We start from the raw sequence: 17,146 nt of genomic DNA on the forward strand, positions 1-17,146 counted from the left end.
CAAGCAGTGCGTGCTTACTGTTCTGTGCCACCACCGCTTATCTTTCCAGCCGATCACCCCAGAAACTTGTGCCAGGTAGATGCTTTTGCCCGAAAATCCAGGCACACAGCCTGCTGGAGCAAAGGGCAGTGGAAGTAGCTGCCTGGCACGAGTTTCTGGGGTGATCAGCTAGAACAGGGGTCTCCAAACCCCGGCCTGGGGGTCAGATGCAGCCCACGGAGTGCCTCTATCCGGCCTGCGGCCAGCCTCTGATCAAACTCTGAGAGCCTCTGGCCCAGTTGACCAAACACAACCAGAGCTGTGCTTGTGGGGTGGGGGAATGGGGGTCCATTTAAATGTGTGCTTTATTTCTTGAGCTGTGTTTGTGCTTGGAGAAGACCTGGCCATTTGAGCCTATTCATTATTCATTCATCTAAGTTCCATCTCTAATGTGTTATTTAAATTTTATATTTAATTTTTTTTTCCGGCCCTCGACACTGTACTAGATATTTGATGCAGCCCTTTGGCTGAAAAGTTTAGAGACCCCTGAGCTAGAAAGATAAGTGGTTGTAGCGCAGAACAGTAAGCATTATAAAGGCATTTTCGAAACGCAGTGGTCTTGCAGTTTGGAGACTGCTGGTAAAAAACTAAAGAGGGACTGGGTGTGGTTAGCTCACAACATCTTTTGGTGGTTTTATGCGCGATTCACCTTGCTTTGCCAATTCATCACCAACAGAAAGTTGACCACATTAGATTCTGGCTGGATCTTGAACTCAGTTGTGATTTATTTGTATTTTGAAGATAGATTTTGTAGACTGCATAACCTTCTAGTCTCATTTTGCATAGACACCCATCTCTTTTCTATCCACACACTTGCTCCCCATCCATATGATAAAAGCGAGTTCAGGCCCATGGCAGACTGTCACAATAAACGTGCTACCTTTTACGATGCCACAGGTCTCTGCTGCAACACAGATTTTTTGTTGCAGGTTTTGGCTGCAACACAGATTATCAGGGTTATCCTGTGGGAACGCAGAGGCCCCTTAATAGGTCAAAGGAGGGAGTACTACAATTTAAAAAAGGGAACCAAATGCTTAGACCAGAGGGACTCAGAGGCTCTTCATGGGAAAAGTTGACAGCCTCGACATTTAAAAGATTTCCAGAGACAAGAAGTTTTAATTCAGGCGTAGGACAAATCCAGAAGCTAAACCAAATTAAAATGGACATGCATTTGTTTGCTCAGCAGGAATAATACAGGTCTGCCAAACTGAGGGTCAGACAGAATTTTCATCAAAATTTATGGTGGTTTTTTTATGAATTTGGGGTGCCAATTCCAAAAATGGCCTCAGCTTTGCCCCATCACATCTAGTTTCAGAGGTAACAGCACAGGCTCATTAGTGAATGGTTCAAGTAGCTTCCTCATGGGGAAGCCTAGGCCACGGCTTCCCTGCCTGGGGTTCCTTGCCCAAAGCAGGGGGTTGGACTAGATCAGGGGTCTCCAAATATTTTGGCCAGAGGGCTGCATCAAGTATCTGGCATGATGTTGAGGGTCGGGAAAAAATTTAAATACAAAATTTATATAAATAAGAGATGGAACTTAGATGAGTGAATAAATGAATGAATGGGCTCATTCCTTCAAACTCTCTGGCCCTTAGAACACCCTCCAGACGCAACCAAAGCACAATTCCAGTCATGTTTGGCCAAGTGGGCCAGAGACTTTCAGGGGACAAGAGGCTGGCTGCGGGACGCAACTGGCCCCCAGGCCGGGGTATGGAGACCCATGGACTAGATGACCTATTAAGGCCCCTTCCAACTCTATGATTCTGCGATTTGTGTCATGAGTGACCCAAGGATCCCAGCAACACACTGGTTGAGGGGATGACCTGCTCCCCAACTGCTAGCTAAGGACTAAAGATGTTCTGTGTCATGTACCAGCCCTGTGTGTGCACAACCATCCCACAGAGAGGCAGAATACATGACCCGAGTGAGAGAGAGAGAGCAGCAATCCCAAACAGAAAGACCATCAAAGCTGACTTCTCACCCTCCAGACCACACCCATCCTGTCCCCAGCACACTCTTTGTGCAATTCTGAGTTAAGTGATTTGCACTTCAAGTGCTGACCCAACATTTTCCTGTACAAACTCTGCAGTGTCAGGCCTCTGAATCATCGCCTTCAAGGGCAGTCTAGAGAGAGCAGAGAGTTCCAAAGTACAGAGATCAAGAGACTAACCAACCAATGCTGCCAAATTAAGAGAGACACAGATGCCTGCCTCTAATCTATTTAAGGGCCCAACCCTATCCAACCGCCAGTGCTGATGCAGCCAAGCCAATGGGACATGTGCTTCAACCTGTGGTGGGAGGACTCACACAGAAGCTTCTCCAAGGGACCATTTGTTCTCTTACTTCAGGGCTGCATCACTGCTGGAAAGTTGGATAGGACTGGGCTTCAAGTTGCCCAAAGGACAAGCATGTGAAGCCCTGGTAGTTCACAATGCGGTTTTGAAACAGCAAAATAAAAATCAAAAAATGGTTCCCTGTCCCTGAAGAGCTCACAGTATGAAAAGATGCAGAAGAGACACCAGCCACAAGATAAGGCACCATGCTGGGGTAAAGGGCAGTTGCTCTCCCTCTGCTAAATATATTATTATTATTATTAACAGTATTTATATACCGCTTTTCAACTAGAAGTTCACAAAGCAGTTTACAGAGAAAAATCAAATAACTAAACGGCTCCCTGTCCCAAGAGGGCTCACAATCTAAAAAGATGCAAATGAATACCAGCAGACAGCCACTAGAACAGACACTGCTGGGGTGAGGTGGGCCAGTTACTCTCCCCCTGCTAAATATAAGAGGTGCACCACTTTAAAAGGTGGCTCTTTGCCCAGGTGGCAGGGGCAATTTGCATTAGGTTTAGACCCCATTTGTCAATCCTCAGGTACTCAACATTCTAAAACAGGGATGTCGAACTTGTTTCAGGCAGGGGGTCAAATAGAATTCATGGTGCCTGCTGAGGGCTGGAAGTGACATCATGAAGCAGAAAGTGACATCATGAAGCAGATGATGGCCTGAAATAAGCACTTTTGTTCCAGCACAGAACACTAGTAAGCAAATGTCAGAAGAGAAAGTGTGCAAATCTTGATCATATTTTCAAGATATGAGAGTCCAATTATCAGGCTGGGAAAACCCAATCATATCAGGGACCAGATAAATTGCTTCTGGGAACCATATTCAACCCATGGGTCTTTATGTTTGACACCTCTTCTAAAATGTGACATAAAGTAGGAAGGAGTTGGATGCTCTTCTACATGGGGTGCCTTTCATTGGCTAGTATGACATGGCCATAGCTTGGGTGATGTGCTCCCTATATCCTTCTTCCTGGGGCTAAACCAGTGATTTTCAATCTTTTTCATCTCAAGGCATACTCAAGGCTAAAGCCATCAAGGCACACAGCACTGCTGGTAAGGGGCTCACATTCCCCAATGGCCCTACTAATATATGACCCTCCCCCAAATTCCCAAACACAGCTGCAGGCCATTCGTGGTATACCAACATGCCGTGGCACAGAGGTTGAAAATCACTGGGCTAGATTGTTCGAAGGACCACAACAACTTCAAAGAGACAACTTCAAAGAGACCACCATCACTGACAACATGCTTTGGTGCACCTCAAACCTTTGCCTTGAGCCACAGCAGACATTACCACTAAAGCATTTCATGTATCAAACTGTGGGCATTAGCAGAGCTGCAGCTAATCTACCCAATGGACTTCTTCCTTATTGGAGCTGTCTTCAAAGTTCAAGGCTAGAAGGCAACGCGTATTAGGAATCGGAGAAGATTTCCATTTTGTGCTGTCTTTTCCTTTCCAGAATCATCCAGCGTTTATAAGTGACAAAGAAAAAAAACCCACACAAACCACCCCAAAAACTTCACCTTGCAAGGTCACCTTAGTTCTACACCCTGCTACACACACCACCACCTTCTGGTTTCAACACAGGAAGGTCTTAATCCAACTGGTTTCACTTGCACAAGACCTTCAAGCTTCCAAGTACTGAATACAGAAGTTGGCAGGCAACAAGGAAGCTCTTTCAAGCAGGTCTACCCAATTCTGTTTGGCTGGCAGATAACTTTCATGACGGCCCACCTCATACATGGAAGGTCTTCCACTTTCTCCTCCCTAAAACTCTCTTAAAGAAGCTTTGTTTTTTTTAATCAATTTTCTCTCAGAAACACGACTTGTTTCCTTCCATGCAGTTTCTCCAGCACATCCACACAGAGAGTAAATGGGGAAATTGCTAATAAACTACTCAAGAGGGAAACTGACAACTCACACTATGTCGCCTCAGAAGGTCCAGATTACACAATGCCACAAGGTCAGTGCGTGCTCCGATTCTGTGTGGGTGCCCAAAATGTCCAGCATAATTGTATTAACACGCAACATCAATTTGCAGTTCCAACTCATGCAGCCCCTTCTCCCCTTGGACACCAGGGCAAAGCTCAGTTTGCTCTCACATCTTAGCAGAGCAGCTACAGTTTGCTTGCCATGATCAAAATGGGGTCTGGGATCCTAATGCAAGAGAAATGAGAGTTTTGGCAAACCCTGGTATGCCCTGCTCAGATGCAACAGCAAAAATGTGGTTTACAGACAAACCAGGTTTAGAAATCCCTGGAGGAGGAAGAGGGAGCAGCAAGCCCAAGTTTCAGCATTTCTCATGTGCATATTGACAAACTGTGGTCTTCAGGGCCTCCGATGCCAAGACTGAAAGTGCACAGTCCTTCATACAGCACTGGTCAATACATCAAGATAGTGGGTCTACAGAGTGGCACCCAAGATGCATGGATGGAAAGCAATGGAATGCAGAGTGGCGCTCACAATCTGGTTCTTCAGCTCCTCAATCAACAGATAGGAATGCGAAGACATTTGTAGGCACTCAGCCATGACCACCAACACACCCAGAGTTGTTATACTAGTAGCACCAACCTCTGGATGGTGCTACCAGGCTAAAGCAGTTTAGCCAAATCAGATGTAGACAGAGTAAGCAACACAGGGACAGGGCACACAGTCCATTGTACAATTCTGTTTTGCACAGTGGCCAACCAGATGTTACCAGGAAGTCCATAAACAAAGGACAAAAGCAACAGCTGTAGCGACTGGCAATCAGTGGTATACTGCCCCTGAACATGCAGGTTTCATTAAACCATCTGGACAAACAGGCACTGCTAGACCTCTCCTCTTCCACAAAATTGTCTAGACCCCTTTTAAAGGCAAGGCCAACTGTAGACACATCTGCAAGGCCAAGGAAGGCAGGCAGGCAGACACACCATCAGTGCAATATTGCAACCCAGATCAAGAATACCAAATGTCTCTGTACAGGTGCGTAGCCCAAAGAAAGCTAGCTAGAAGTACAAGGCTTAGCAGCTCAAAGTACCCACAGAATCACTCCTATCTGCGAGTATGCAGAAAAGTTCCTGAAGAGCACAAGGAGTTTCAGGGTCAATTTAGGCAGCACTGCTGTTCTGGACAGATAAACCAGAGTGGTCGCGGGATACACGAGCAGCACTTCCATGATAAAATATTTGCTCACAGAGGCAAGTGAGAGTCGGAAGCAGGAAGTGGGTTAGATGGGTGAGTCCTGCTGAGGAGTGGGCCTCCAAGAACCATTGGGGGCAGAGATGTACAGCAAGACAAGAGAAGGTGATGGAACCTTCTCTTGCAGAAGTGTATACCACAAAGGAAGAAGAGCTCAATTAAGCCCAGGAGGCACCCGCATGGTTAATGAGCCAAGTTAGATAGGCCGTAAAGGGCAAGGAAGCTTCCTTCCGTAAATGAAGTCTTGCCCTAATGAGGAGAATAAAAAGGAACATAAACTGTGGCAAAAGAAATATAAGAAGGTGATACAGGAGGCCAAGAGAGACTATGAGGAACGCATAGCCAGCAACATTAAGGGGAATAATAAAAGCTTCTTCAAATATGTTAGAAGCAGGAAACCCGCCAGAGAAGTGGTTGGCCCTCTGGATGGTGAGGGAGGGAAAGGGGAGATAAAAGAAGATGGCAGAGAAATTAAATGAGTTCTTGGCATCTGTCTTCACGGCAGAAAACCTCGGGCAGATACCGCTGCCTGAACGGCCCCTCTTGACCAAGGAATTAAGTCAGCTAGAGGTTAAAAGGGAAGATGTTTCAGACCTAATTGACAAATTAAAGATCAATAAGTCACCAGGCCCTGATGGCATCCACCCAAGAGTTATTAAGGAATTGAATTAAGTTATTATTATTATTATTAACAGTATTTATACACCGCTTTTCAACTAAAAGTTCAAAAAGCGGTTTACAGAGAAAAATTAAATAACTAAATGGCTCCCTGTCCCAAAAGGGCTCACAATCTAAAAAAATGCAAAAGAATACCAGCGGACAGCCACTAGAACAGACATTGCTGGGGTGAGATGGGCCAGTTACTCTCCCGCTGCTAAAAAGGGAGCACCCACTTGAAAAAGTGCCTCTTACCCTCTTGACTAAAATATGCAACTTGTCCCTCAAAAGGACACGGTGCCAGAGGATTGGAGTTGGTTGGTCTGTGGAACACCCTGCCACAGGATGTAGTGATGGCATCTGGCCTAGATGCCTTTAAAAGGGGATTGGACAAGTTTCTGGAGGAAAAATCCATTACAGGTTACAAGCCATGATGTGTATGCGCAACCTCCTGATTTTAGAAACGGGCTACGTAAGAATGCCAGATGCAAGGGAGGGCACCAGGATGCAGGTCTCTTGTTGTCTTGTGTGCTCCCTGAGGCTTTTGGTGGGCCACTGTGAGATACAGGAAGCTGGACTAGATGGGCCTATGGCCTGATCCAGTGGGGCTGTTCTTACGTTCTTATGAACATGGCGCTGAACTGCCCAGAGAAACTGACACATAACTTGTATTAGGCCCATGCAGAGTCCAACAGTCAGAGCAAGAATTCCAGGAACCGAAAGAAAAAGTAGCAAGGGCCACACACCCACAGACATAGGGAGGGGTGCTCACAGCCAAGTCCACACCTGCCAGGAGGCATCAACACTTGTCAAGGAAGACACAGAAACCGGAGACTTGATTCAGCCCTTGGGAGGACAGAGGGTTACGGAAGAAGCTGAAACAGTTCCCAGGACTCAAGAGGAGGTGGGCGGGGGAGCAAGTCCAGGTTTCCCTGCCAATTAGGATCACTGGTCAAAGTCTTCAGGAGACACTCCTCAAGGGCCTACCCAGAAAAGGAAAAATCCATTACTGGTTAAGCCATGATGTGTATGCGCAACCTCCTGATTTTAGAAATGGGCTATGTCAGATGGAAGGGAGGGCACCAGGATGCAGGTCTCTTGTTATCTGGTGTGCTCCTTGGGGCATTTGGTGGGCCGCTGTGAGATACAGGAAGCTGGACTAGATGGGCCTATGGCCTGATCCAGTGGGGCTGTTCTTATGTTCTTAAAAGCCACCGTTATTAAAAAAGGCAAAGCATGACCATGCTGAGAAGGGCAGTTAGAGAAAGTGCTACTGATCAGCGGTGTATTGGCCTGTTCACCTAGAAAGGAGCAGGGCCTATAGCTGCAGAGCAGGGAGGAGCAGAGGAAGAGTTAGCAGCAGACAAGGTCCAGAAGCTGCCACTTTCCCGAAAACCAGAAGTGACGTTTTAAGGCCTTCCGAGGCCTCAGAGCATCATTCTAAGGGCCAGAGAGGTGGTGCATCGCCTCCTTGGCCCTCAGGTCACCCTATGGACATGGCTGGAGCACAACTCCGGCTGCATTTGGAGGGGCCAGTCCTGGAACTCCAGACCTTGCACCATCAGCCCTAAGCAGGTGCCATGAATCCGATGTGGCCCTTGGGATGAAGTGAGTTTGACACCCCTGCTCTAGCCCATCACTCTCTTCTCCACTTCCTCTCCTTTTCAACTCCAGTGCGGGAGGTGTAGAATGATAAGGCACTCTTTGCACCTGCTGGATGGTGGTTTGCAACCCACTACTGGTGCTTTTGCATTTTTCCCCACCATTGGTCACAGCCCAAAGAGCAGATTTGGGGGGGGGGGGGGTCTGCCTGCCTAACACCACAGCAATGCAATTACCGATAACTGTGCCAACACAACCAGAACCATGCAAGTTTCTAAACTGCTGCCTCTCCCCCATCACACAGGGCATCCAAGCTTTATGCCACACCACACCCTGTGATTCATGCATCTTGAACAATGAGCAGGGATAGCGCAGCCCCACAGATCAGGGCTCACAATTCAGGATTCTCAGTGTCAAACCTCCCTGCCAACAATAGATGTCTGGATTGTATGGGTCTTTTCTTAAGATATGCAACATGCTGTCTTTGCCATACTACCTCCCATTGGGCCATAGCCACAGGATCCTGTAATGCACAACTTGGGGGGGGGGGAGTGGTGGAAATCTAGCCTCTTAAAGAAAAATGAAAAATCTAGTGAAAGTGCTATAGGGGGAAAGTATGTTCATCACTTTCTTTTGTTGAGGAAAAAAAATCTAAACACCCCCACATTTGGTTGGCACAGGAAAGTAGCTACCCATCTCCAAAGAGTTTGTGGAAGCAGAGGTGTTTTACCACTGACATCACAAGAACTGTCCAATGGGGACGGCAACATTTCCAAAACCACAGTTTATCCAGCACTCTCCATCACACCAAAAGTGTTGGCAGGACTGGAGGAGGGAAGGAACTGCATTTCCCAGTTAGTGATACTACTGTCTTGAGGGCTCAAAAGATGTATCGCGACTGGAAGCTGCAAAATAAAGAATTCTAGATTTTACCACTTCAAACTGCAGGGAGAGTGCAGTCATTCTCCAATGCTCCCTTACTTAATAGGCACGCTGCACATTAGAAACCAATACACAAGTTTTACAGTAACTATCTCCCAGAGGTACTTGTTTATTACATGGAACAGTTCTTTCAATGCACGCATGATGGAGCATTCAAAAATGTGACCTTCCCACCTGCAGTGTTTTGTGGTGCTGCTCACAATTCCTCTATCTCAGTGGTCTCCAAACTTTTCAGCGCTAGGACCCACTTTTCAAAATGACACTCTAGGACCCACCTAGTTTTACAAGACTTTAAAAACATCTAGAAAGTAGTAATATTTTTACTTATTTACACATAATACCCTGAGAAAAGATGCTCCAACATTTTTCTCCCTATACTTATACATATTTGCAAACCGCAGCTACTTGCAAACTTCAGCTCAGCTCTTTGCAGGGCAAAAAGCAGCTGTCTTGCAAACTGAAGGAGCTCAGTTTTTTACAGGGCAGTGAGTAGCTATCTGATTTTTGAAAAGCCTTCGCCCCTAGGTAATTAGTTATCTGATCCTTCCATCACCTCTGCCACCAAAAATCAGATCACTACATGACCAATCAGTGGTTTTGGAGCCACAGTTTGGGAACCACTGCTCTATCTTATTCTGCAATCGCATGTGGAATAACTCTGAACTGGCTTCTACAACCACAGATGTTTAGACAGGCTACAACCACCAAGTCAGCTGCACATTTTGTGGGGCTTAACACTCATAATCTAGAAAAGGCTCCTTGTTAAGTTCCGGCATACACAAAGTTGTTTGCGTGCAATATATGCTCCAAGTCTATCCTCTCATTTCCCCCTCCCCAAATTAGATTCTAGAGCTGAAGCCTACTTGAGGTTCTCCAAACAGCCTTCACATTCAATTATGCACAAGGAGAACAGCAGCAGTTATGTGGGGAAAGTACTCTGCACATGCTTACAAGATACTGTCACAGCACGTTTCTTTACCAAGCCCTGAAATTGGAGGGAGGGAGTGGGAGAGAGAGGGAGAGAGAGAGAGAGAGAGAAATAACAGGTTTGGAACTCAGCCCTACTGAACTTGGGCAGACTTTATGCCTTCCTTCCAGGGCAGCTGTAAATTACAACAGTTATATTCAGCATAGCCCTTAAAACGCAATAGCTAGAATTGCATATTGGGCTGAAAGCAAAATAATAAATGCTATGTGTGCTTTTGATGACACACATCCTGGCCTCTCCTCTTACTTTTTGGTTATTTTTCTTAATTTCTTTTAAGATTTAGCAATGAATGTGGTGGGGTAGTTCAGATGAGCCCCCCTACAAAATGAATGAAACAAATGAATCAGGAAACAGAGGGGTGGGGCATCTAGGACATGCAGGCCTCAAGAGCATGACTTTTTAAGTTCGCACGAATGGTTGGAGAAAGACTGTCCAATCTAACCATCACTGATGGATTCAGCTGCAACTATTATTTGCAATTGCCACAAACTGGGAAACGAGGGAGAGAACAGGTGTACGCGAACCTGAAGGACAGCGCCAACAGTCAAACCATTGCATCAGAACTAGTGGAACATGGAGCCGGGTATGGTGCAAAGATATAGTCTTGGAACACATGATGGAGCTGTGGTGATAAAGCTAAGCAGGTTTTGGAACTGGTCAGTACCTAGAGGGATGGCCACAAAGGGACCCCACGTACACATCCTTGAGTTTCAAAAAGAACAGATGGACAAAATATAAGCATAAATACATTCACTGCTGCAAGAGGTGAGAATGGCTACTGGCCTTGATGACTTGAAAAGGGGGAAAAAATCACACAGATTTTTCTCCATAAATCTATCAACTGCCACCAGTCACAATGACAGTATGCTGTGATCACGTTGAGAGGCAGGTACACATCTGAACAGCAATGCTGAGACACAACAGCAGAAGAAAATTTGCTTGCATGTCCCATCTATAGGCTTCCCAGAGGCATCCAGTTGGCTATGAGATGATGGACCTATAATCCAATCCAGAAGAGCTTTTCCTAGGAAGGGCTCCACATTTGCAGCTACTCTTCTGGCACTAAATCCTGCACAAAGTCAGTAGCAGAAACGGTTTCTAGACAGAGACAGACAGGAATGGCTGCTACCAAGACTGGATGATCCAGTTTTAGCCTTCCCTCTTCCAATCAACCTACCATCAGCGCCCTTCTAACAGATATCAGAATGGCCTGTCCTCAGAGGAGGCTATCTTTGTTGATCTCTGCATGAGCCACAGCTATAAGAGTGCCTTCTTCCAAACAGCAGGCACCACATCCAGGATTTAGGGAGAAACCCAGACTGAGATCCTTTGAACAAGGTTTTTCAAACTGGGGCGTCATGACGCCCCAGCCTGAAGGCCCTGGCCTCTGTCCCCTTAAGGGGTGGGGGCAGTGAGAAGGCAGGGGGGAGGCAGTGATGGGATCCCCAGGATCACCTCACTAAGGGGGCTGCAGGGGCTTGGCTGGACTTACCAGAGCTTCCTGCAGCCTCCTGGGGAGCCGTGGAATGCGATTGCTGTGCTTTCACTTTTGAAGACGGGGAGCCCTCAGACACTCGCAGGTAAATGACAGACCCTGCAGCCCCCTTAGTGACATGATCCTGGGGGTTGCACACTGCCTCCCCCCACCCCCGCCAGGACTTACTACGGGGCTCAAACTCCCATGGAGTTTGAGAACCACTGCCTTTGAAGATAGACCATTCTTATGGGTCAAGTTCTCTGAGACTGCGGTCCTACAAACACTTACCTGAGATTGAGCCTCACAGAAACTCACTTTTGAGTGAGCTGCCACAAGACTGTTGTACAAAGTCAGCCTTTTTCATGGTTCCTTTCAACTGAGAAAAAGCAGTACAGTTTGGAAGTGTCTTAAACTTGGTTTAAAAAAGTGCACTGAAACCCCTACTTCTTTTCTTATAGAACATCTCCTTAGCCACACTAGTAGAGAATTTCTGCATTTTCAAGTACTCAGGTAATTACTGTATGTTTAAATAAATACCGTCTTCCTGCCCCAGCAGAGACATCAGGCTTCGGCATGGTTCTTGACACAGGCATGGCTCTTTGGATGGTAAGGCTGCAATTCTAGCCACTTACCTGGGAGCAAGCTCCACTGATTATAATGCAACTTACTTCTGAGTAGACATGCTTAGGCTTGGGCCCTGAGGCTTCACCAACCTGAGTTAGAACTCTGCGGGTTGGAATTTGACTCAAAATAAGACCTATTGAGACAGACTCCTCTTGAGTCCAGGGCTCAATTTGGGTGAAATACTGGGGAAAAGCAACAAAATGACAACGCAACACAAGAGAGGAGCTTTGCAACATGCCTTATTTTTCCCCCTTTGTCTCTAGAATTAAAAGCTTCATCTTAGAAAATTAAAAGGCCTGGAAAGGATCTTATGATGTCCGGCAATGATTTCTGCAACAACAACAAAAAGGAGAAGTAGATACCAACTTTGTTGTGGGGTAAAGTACAGGGAAGTTGAGAAATGAGAAAGTCACTCTATTGAGATTCACCTTTGCCTGGGTATGCTAGGACACATACCTGTCCTTGCTGCGCACATCCTAAATGCAGTACCTGCTTAACCCACCCCATCCAACCAGATCTTCATCAGGTAGCCAAGGCTTTGAGCTAGGCGTAAGCAAGTATCACAAGCAAAGCCTACCCACCAAGAAACACATACAGGACCAAGACAGGTGTCAGGGCTGGTGGGAGGAAGAGCAAGGGGAAGAAAAATGGGAAGGGAAAGATTTGTTTTTTTACCGGTAGTCTTCCTGTGGAAGCAGAACGCATTGTTTTGACTTCAGGTCCATGGGGAGTGGCGTAGAGGCAGCTGCCCCTAGGCAATGGGGCGACCACAGCTGTCTGGGGATACACCTGAGCGAAATAGGTAGTTGGGAGCACCCGCATGGGAGGGCTGCCAAGGTTGGAGGTCACAAGGTCTGCAGAACTCATCACAGGCATGATTTTCTTTTGCTGCTGCTGCGGAGGAGCCAAAGGAAGTGGGGGTGCTCTTCCAGGACCCGAAGGCCCAACCTTGGGGATTCTCAGCATGGCCAAGCTCTCCTCTTCAGTAGCCCCAAAGCTGCCCCAATCTTAAAAGGAAGAGTCAGGAAGGAGGCAGAGAAGAGCCTGAAAGTCAAAGGAGAATTCTTTGCAAGGCCTTGGAGAGGTGGTGGAATAGGACTGCTCTTAGCCATTGAAAACAGCCATTGGCCCCCAATGCAACTCCAAAAAAACAAAATGATCCAACTTTCCTTTTTTGTTTTACACTTCAGTTTGGGCCTGGCTCAAACAGCCCCTTCCAGCTAAGCAAGTTCTCACAGTCTTTTTTCTGGAAAGGGGAGCCATAGGATGGCCAAGCAACTCCCCCTAACCTCACCCCTCAAGCTGGGGAACAATTGCCTTTCAAAGGGAAAAGATACATAAACATATATTGCAAAACTGGCTTGCAGAAGAAGCCTTAAAAGAAGTACCCCCCCTTTGCAAGTTGCTCTTGGGGGGGGCACCAAGGGAAAAATGTATATATATATATATATATCAATTGCAAACCAGACTCACAGAAGAAACCTTATAAACAGCCAAGTTGCTTTTGGGAGGGGGCACCAAGGAAAAAATGTATATATAAAAAATGCATATATATATACATATATATAGCAAAACAGGCACCCTTCTCTTTGTAAGTTGCTATTGGGGGGGGGCACCAAGGGCAAAATTATATATATAAATTGCAAAACAGGCTTGCAGAAGAAGACTTACAAGAAGCCCACACCCTCTTTGCAAGCTGCTGTTGGGGGGGCACAAGGAGGGGAGAGTTCGGCTCCAAAGGCTTGGCACGTCCCTTCCTCTCCTCCCCCCAAGCAAAGGCAGCCCAGCTTTTGTGGCGGGGGGGGGGGAGCTGCAAGACAAAAGCCCGGGTGCGTTTTGCAAAACGGATCTTTGCAGGAAAAAAAGCCTGGCTGGGGGGCCCCTCGCTCTGACTCCTTGTCTCGAGATCCCAGGGCTGGAAGGGTTCGAAGAGCCACCCGGGGAGGGCTTGCGCACCCGGCCCGGGCCCTACATCTTCTCCGCGCCCAGGCGCCTCTCCTGGGGGTCTTCAGCCGGCAATATAGGCCCCCTCGTCTCCTTGGGTCTCCCGGCTAGGCTGCTGCAAGGATCCAGGGCGCTGCCAGAGGCGACCAGAGCAAGGATGGATCCGGATTGCGGGCAATGGCTGCCCGGCCCTTTCTCTTTCCGTTCCTCCTCTGCGCTGCCTCTTTTTTTTTTTTTTAAGCGCCAAACTACGTGCCGCGAAATTCGGATCTCCCGCGGAAAACCCCGCGCTCTGATTGGCTGGCGCAACACCAAGCCCTGCCCCGCCTACCGGATTTGATACATTTTAGCAAGCGAGACCGGAGGTTCTGCTCTTAAAGGGGAAGCACTGGCAGGCGCCCGATTGCCCTGCGGCTGCAATGGGCTGTCCAGCCTTCTCCCGCCGCCCCCTCCCTGCCCAGGGTGAGCGGGCGTGGCTATGCAAATCTACCCGCTTGAAAGAAGCAATTCCAAAGGGTTGAGTTGGAATGGGAGCCCAGGTGTACCCAGTAGAGTATCTGCGCTCCAAGTCCAGGTGGGAGCCCATGTCTACCCACCCAGCAAACCTTAACCACGGAAGCCAGGGGTGTATTCAGGGGGGGATCCATGGGTGCGTGCCCCCCCAACTGTCACACCAGCATGGAAAGGCACCCACCGGATGCCAAGCAGCCTAAACACAGGCAGGAGCCCAGGTCTACCTGCTTGGAAGAGGCGGCTCCAGAGTGTTGAGTTGGAATGGGAGCCCAGGTTTACCCAGCAGGTAGATCTGGGCTCCAAGTCCAGGTGGGAGCCTGTGTCTATCCGCCCTGCAAACCTCAGCCACAGAGGCAAAAAGTTCAACCTGGTTGACCAGGGCTTTGGAATTAAGGTAGTGCGCATGCCCCCCCCAACACAAACACTGGATCTGCCCCACTTAGGGGTAAGGTAACCCACAAGCAGGGATGAACTGAGATGCTCTACACATAATGTGCTGGGGTTTTTTTGGAGGAGGGGGGACAGTCCTGCTTTGCCTGAAAGCACAAACCCATTAAAGCAGGAACTCGGAAGTGAGCAACTTAGTAGATGGCAAACAAAGGCTGGGGGTATAGGCAATGCTCACCAGGAGTTGTATGGGGGGTGGGGGAGGTTTAGAAAAGTCCCCCCTGGAAATGGAGGTGGGGGGAGCTCATTGTTCCTTCTTTCCCTGATGACCCCAGAGTTGTCCCCCCACCCATAAGAAACACCTTGGAACCCAATACAAGACTGAGCATCCCTGATCCAGACTACTTAGGATGGGAAGGTGTCTGGATTTTGGATTTGTCTGGATTTCAGAATCATTGCATAAATCTAATGAGAACTGCTTCCTCTCGCTCTTTTCACTGTTACCCATACAGGTGTTTGTCTTCTGGCTTCTTGGACATTTTTCAACAATGTCTGTACAGGTATACACACCACAATAGAACTCACAGCCTGTACCTGCCCTGTAGGTGGGAATGAGCACAAGACCTTCTAGTGTTTACCCTACAGAAAGATTTTTTTTTTTAAAAAAGGGCAAAAGTGTCTGGATTTTGGATAAGGGGTAATTACCTGCGAGTGATTCCACTTGTTGCTTGGATATGTGTGTGTGTGTGTGTGTGTGTGTGTTTGGCTGTTGTAGGTGCTTACCATTAATTCATAACTAGCCTCAATTTGGAGAGTTCAGAGGGAAGGCTTACTTCTTCGAGGGCTAAAGTTTTGAGGTCTTTTACATCAGGGGTCTTCAACATTTTTATGTGCCACAACCCCAATAAATAAGTAAATAAATAACGTATGAGACTGGGGACCCACTATTGATCCTGCCCCCTTCGCAGGACCCTATCCACCCACTTCCCACCCTTGTTATGCCTGCCCAGCACTGTTCACAAAATATTCTTATTAGAGAGAGAACAGAAAAAATTACCATGAAGTCACCTGGCACTAGCAAAAGCTATTTAGTGCTAAGAACCTGAGTAGGACCGGGACACCGTTTCCTAGTACCTGAAGGGGTACACCAGATGCCTCCCCCTTTACCTCGTGGTGCTCAAGCCCAGTGTTTTTCAACCTTTTTCATTCCCATAAGTTGCCGCAACCCTTCAATGGAGGCTTCGCAACCCCATTGGAGTAATGACTCCAAGGTTGAAGAACACTGTTTTACATGTTTTCCTGATCTGAATAGATTCTGTACACAGCAGTGCAAATAAGAGCCCTGTTGGATCAAGCCAAAGACCTTCCTAGTCCAGCTTCCTAAATGACATTGCCATCATGTAAACAGTGATAGACTATTTTTCCATAAATCTGTTCAATCCTCTTTTAAAGGCATTTGGTCTAGTGCCATCACAACATCCTGAGTCAAGGAGTTCCACAGATTAATTATGCTGAATACAAGCATACAGTCATTATCTGCTAGTGTTAGGTTCCTGGAAAACTAATTGCACATGCCCAATCTCGTCTGATCTCAGAAGCTAAGCAGGGTCAGACCTGGTTAGTACTTGGATGGGAGACCGCCTGGGAATACCGAGTGCTGTAGGCTTATACAATAGTCTTTCAAGACTGAAGGTTGCCAACCAAGTGGATACCAAATTAGCAGATACTGAATCATTGAGCCTATGGGGAAAATGGGGTTAGGTTTCAGGGGACCCTCTTCATCATACCAATACCAATGCCATTTGATGTGACACCAGCACCAGCAGATAACGAGAACAGAGTCGCAGATAACGAGAGATAGGTGACAATTCTGCCCCTCTCAGGTAAGGGATACAATGTGGCCTTACCACCTATTTGTTTAATGGTTTAATATTGACTGTCTTATTCTCATTCCTTTATAATGATCCCAAGCATGGAATTGGCCTTCTTCACAGCTGCTGTTTGCTGGGTTGACACTTTCATTGAGTTGTCCAACATCACCCCAAGCTACCAACCACAACCATTGCTCCTGATCTACCACAGATAGCTCAGAATCCATCAGTGTATATGAGAAATTTTAATTTCTTGCCCCAATTGCATCTCTTTACACTTACTTAACTTTGGGCACAATCCTATCCTGCGCTGGAACAGGCAAGCCAGGAGGCTTGTGCTGTATCCAGCACAGGACAGTGGCCAGAAGCAGCTCCGTCAGAGGTAAGGGGAAACATCTCCCCTTACCTCCGTGTAAGGGCTGCTGGTCCCTATGGGTCTCCTCAGATTTACGCCACCTCTGGAGGTGGCACAATTCCGAGGAGAATGCAGCGACTTGAAGCCGCTCCATTCTCCCCAGGAACAGGGAGAACGGGATAACTGCCAGATCCCAACCCTGCCACCTGCTGCCCGCCTGC

At 47.4% G+C, this 17,146-nt stretch overlaps 1 protein-coding gene across 1 annotated transcript in view; it reads right to left on the bottom strand.

The window, feature by feature from the left end:
* Positions 1-12,751, bottom strand: part of E2F2 (E2F transcription factor 2) — a 45,102-nt gene extending 32,351 nt beyond the window's left edge. The window contains exon 1 of the mRNA XM_066638552.1: positions 12,531-12,751. Coding sequence (XP_066494649.1) covers positions 12,531-12,731 — 201 coding nt within the window. The 5' untranslated portion in view covers positions 12,732-12,751. The remainder of the gene's footprint in view (positions 1-12,530) is intronic.
* Between the last annotated feature and the right edge of the window lie 4,395 nt (positions 12,752-17,146).

This window comes from Tiliqua scincoides, chromosome 10, assembly GCF_035046505.1.
Source record: "Tiliqua scincoides isolate rTilSci1 chromosome 10, rTilSci1.hap2, whole genome shotgun sequence".
In the NCBI taxonomy this organism is placed as follows: Eukaryota; Metazoa; Chordata; class Lepidosauria; order Squamata; family Scincidae; genus Tiliqua; species Tiliqua scincoides.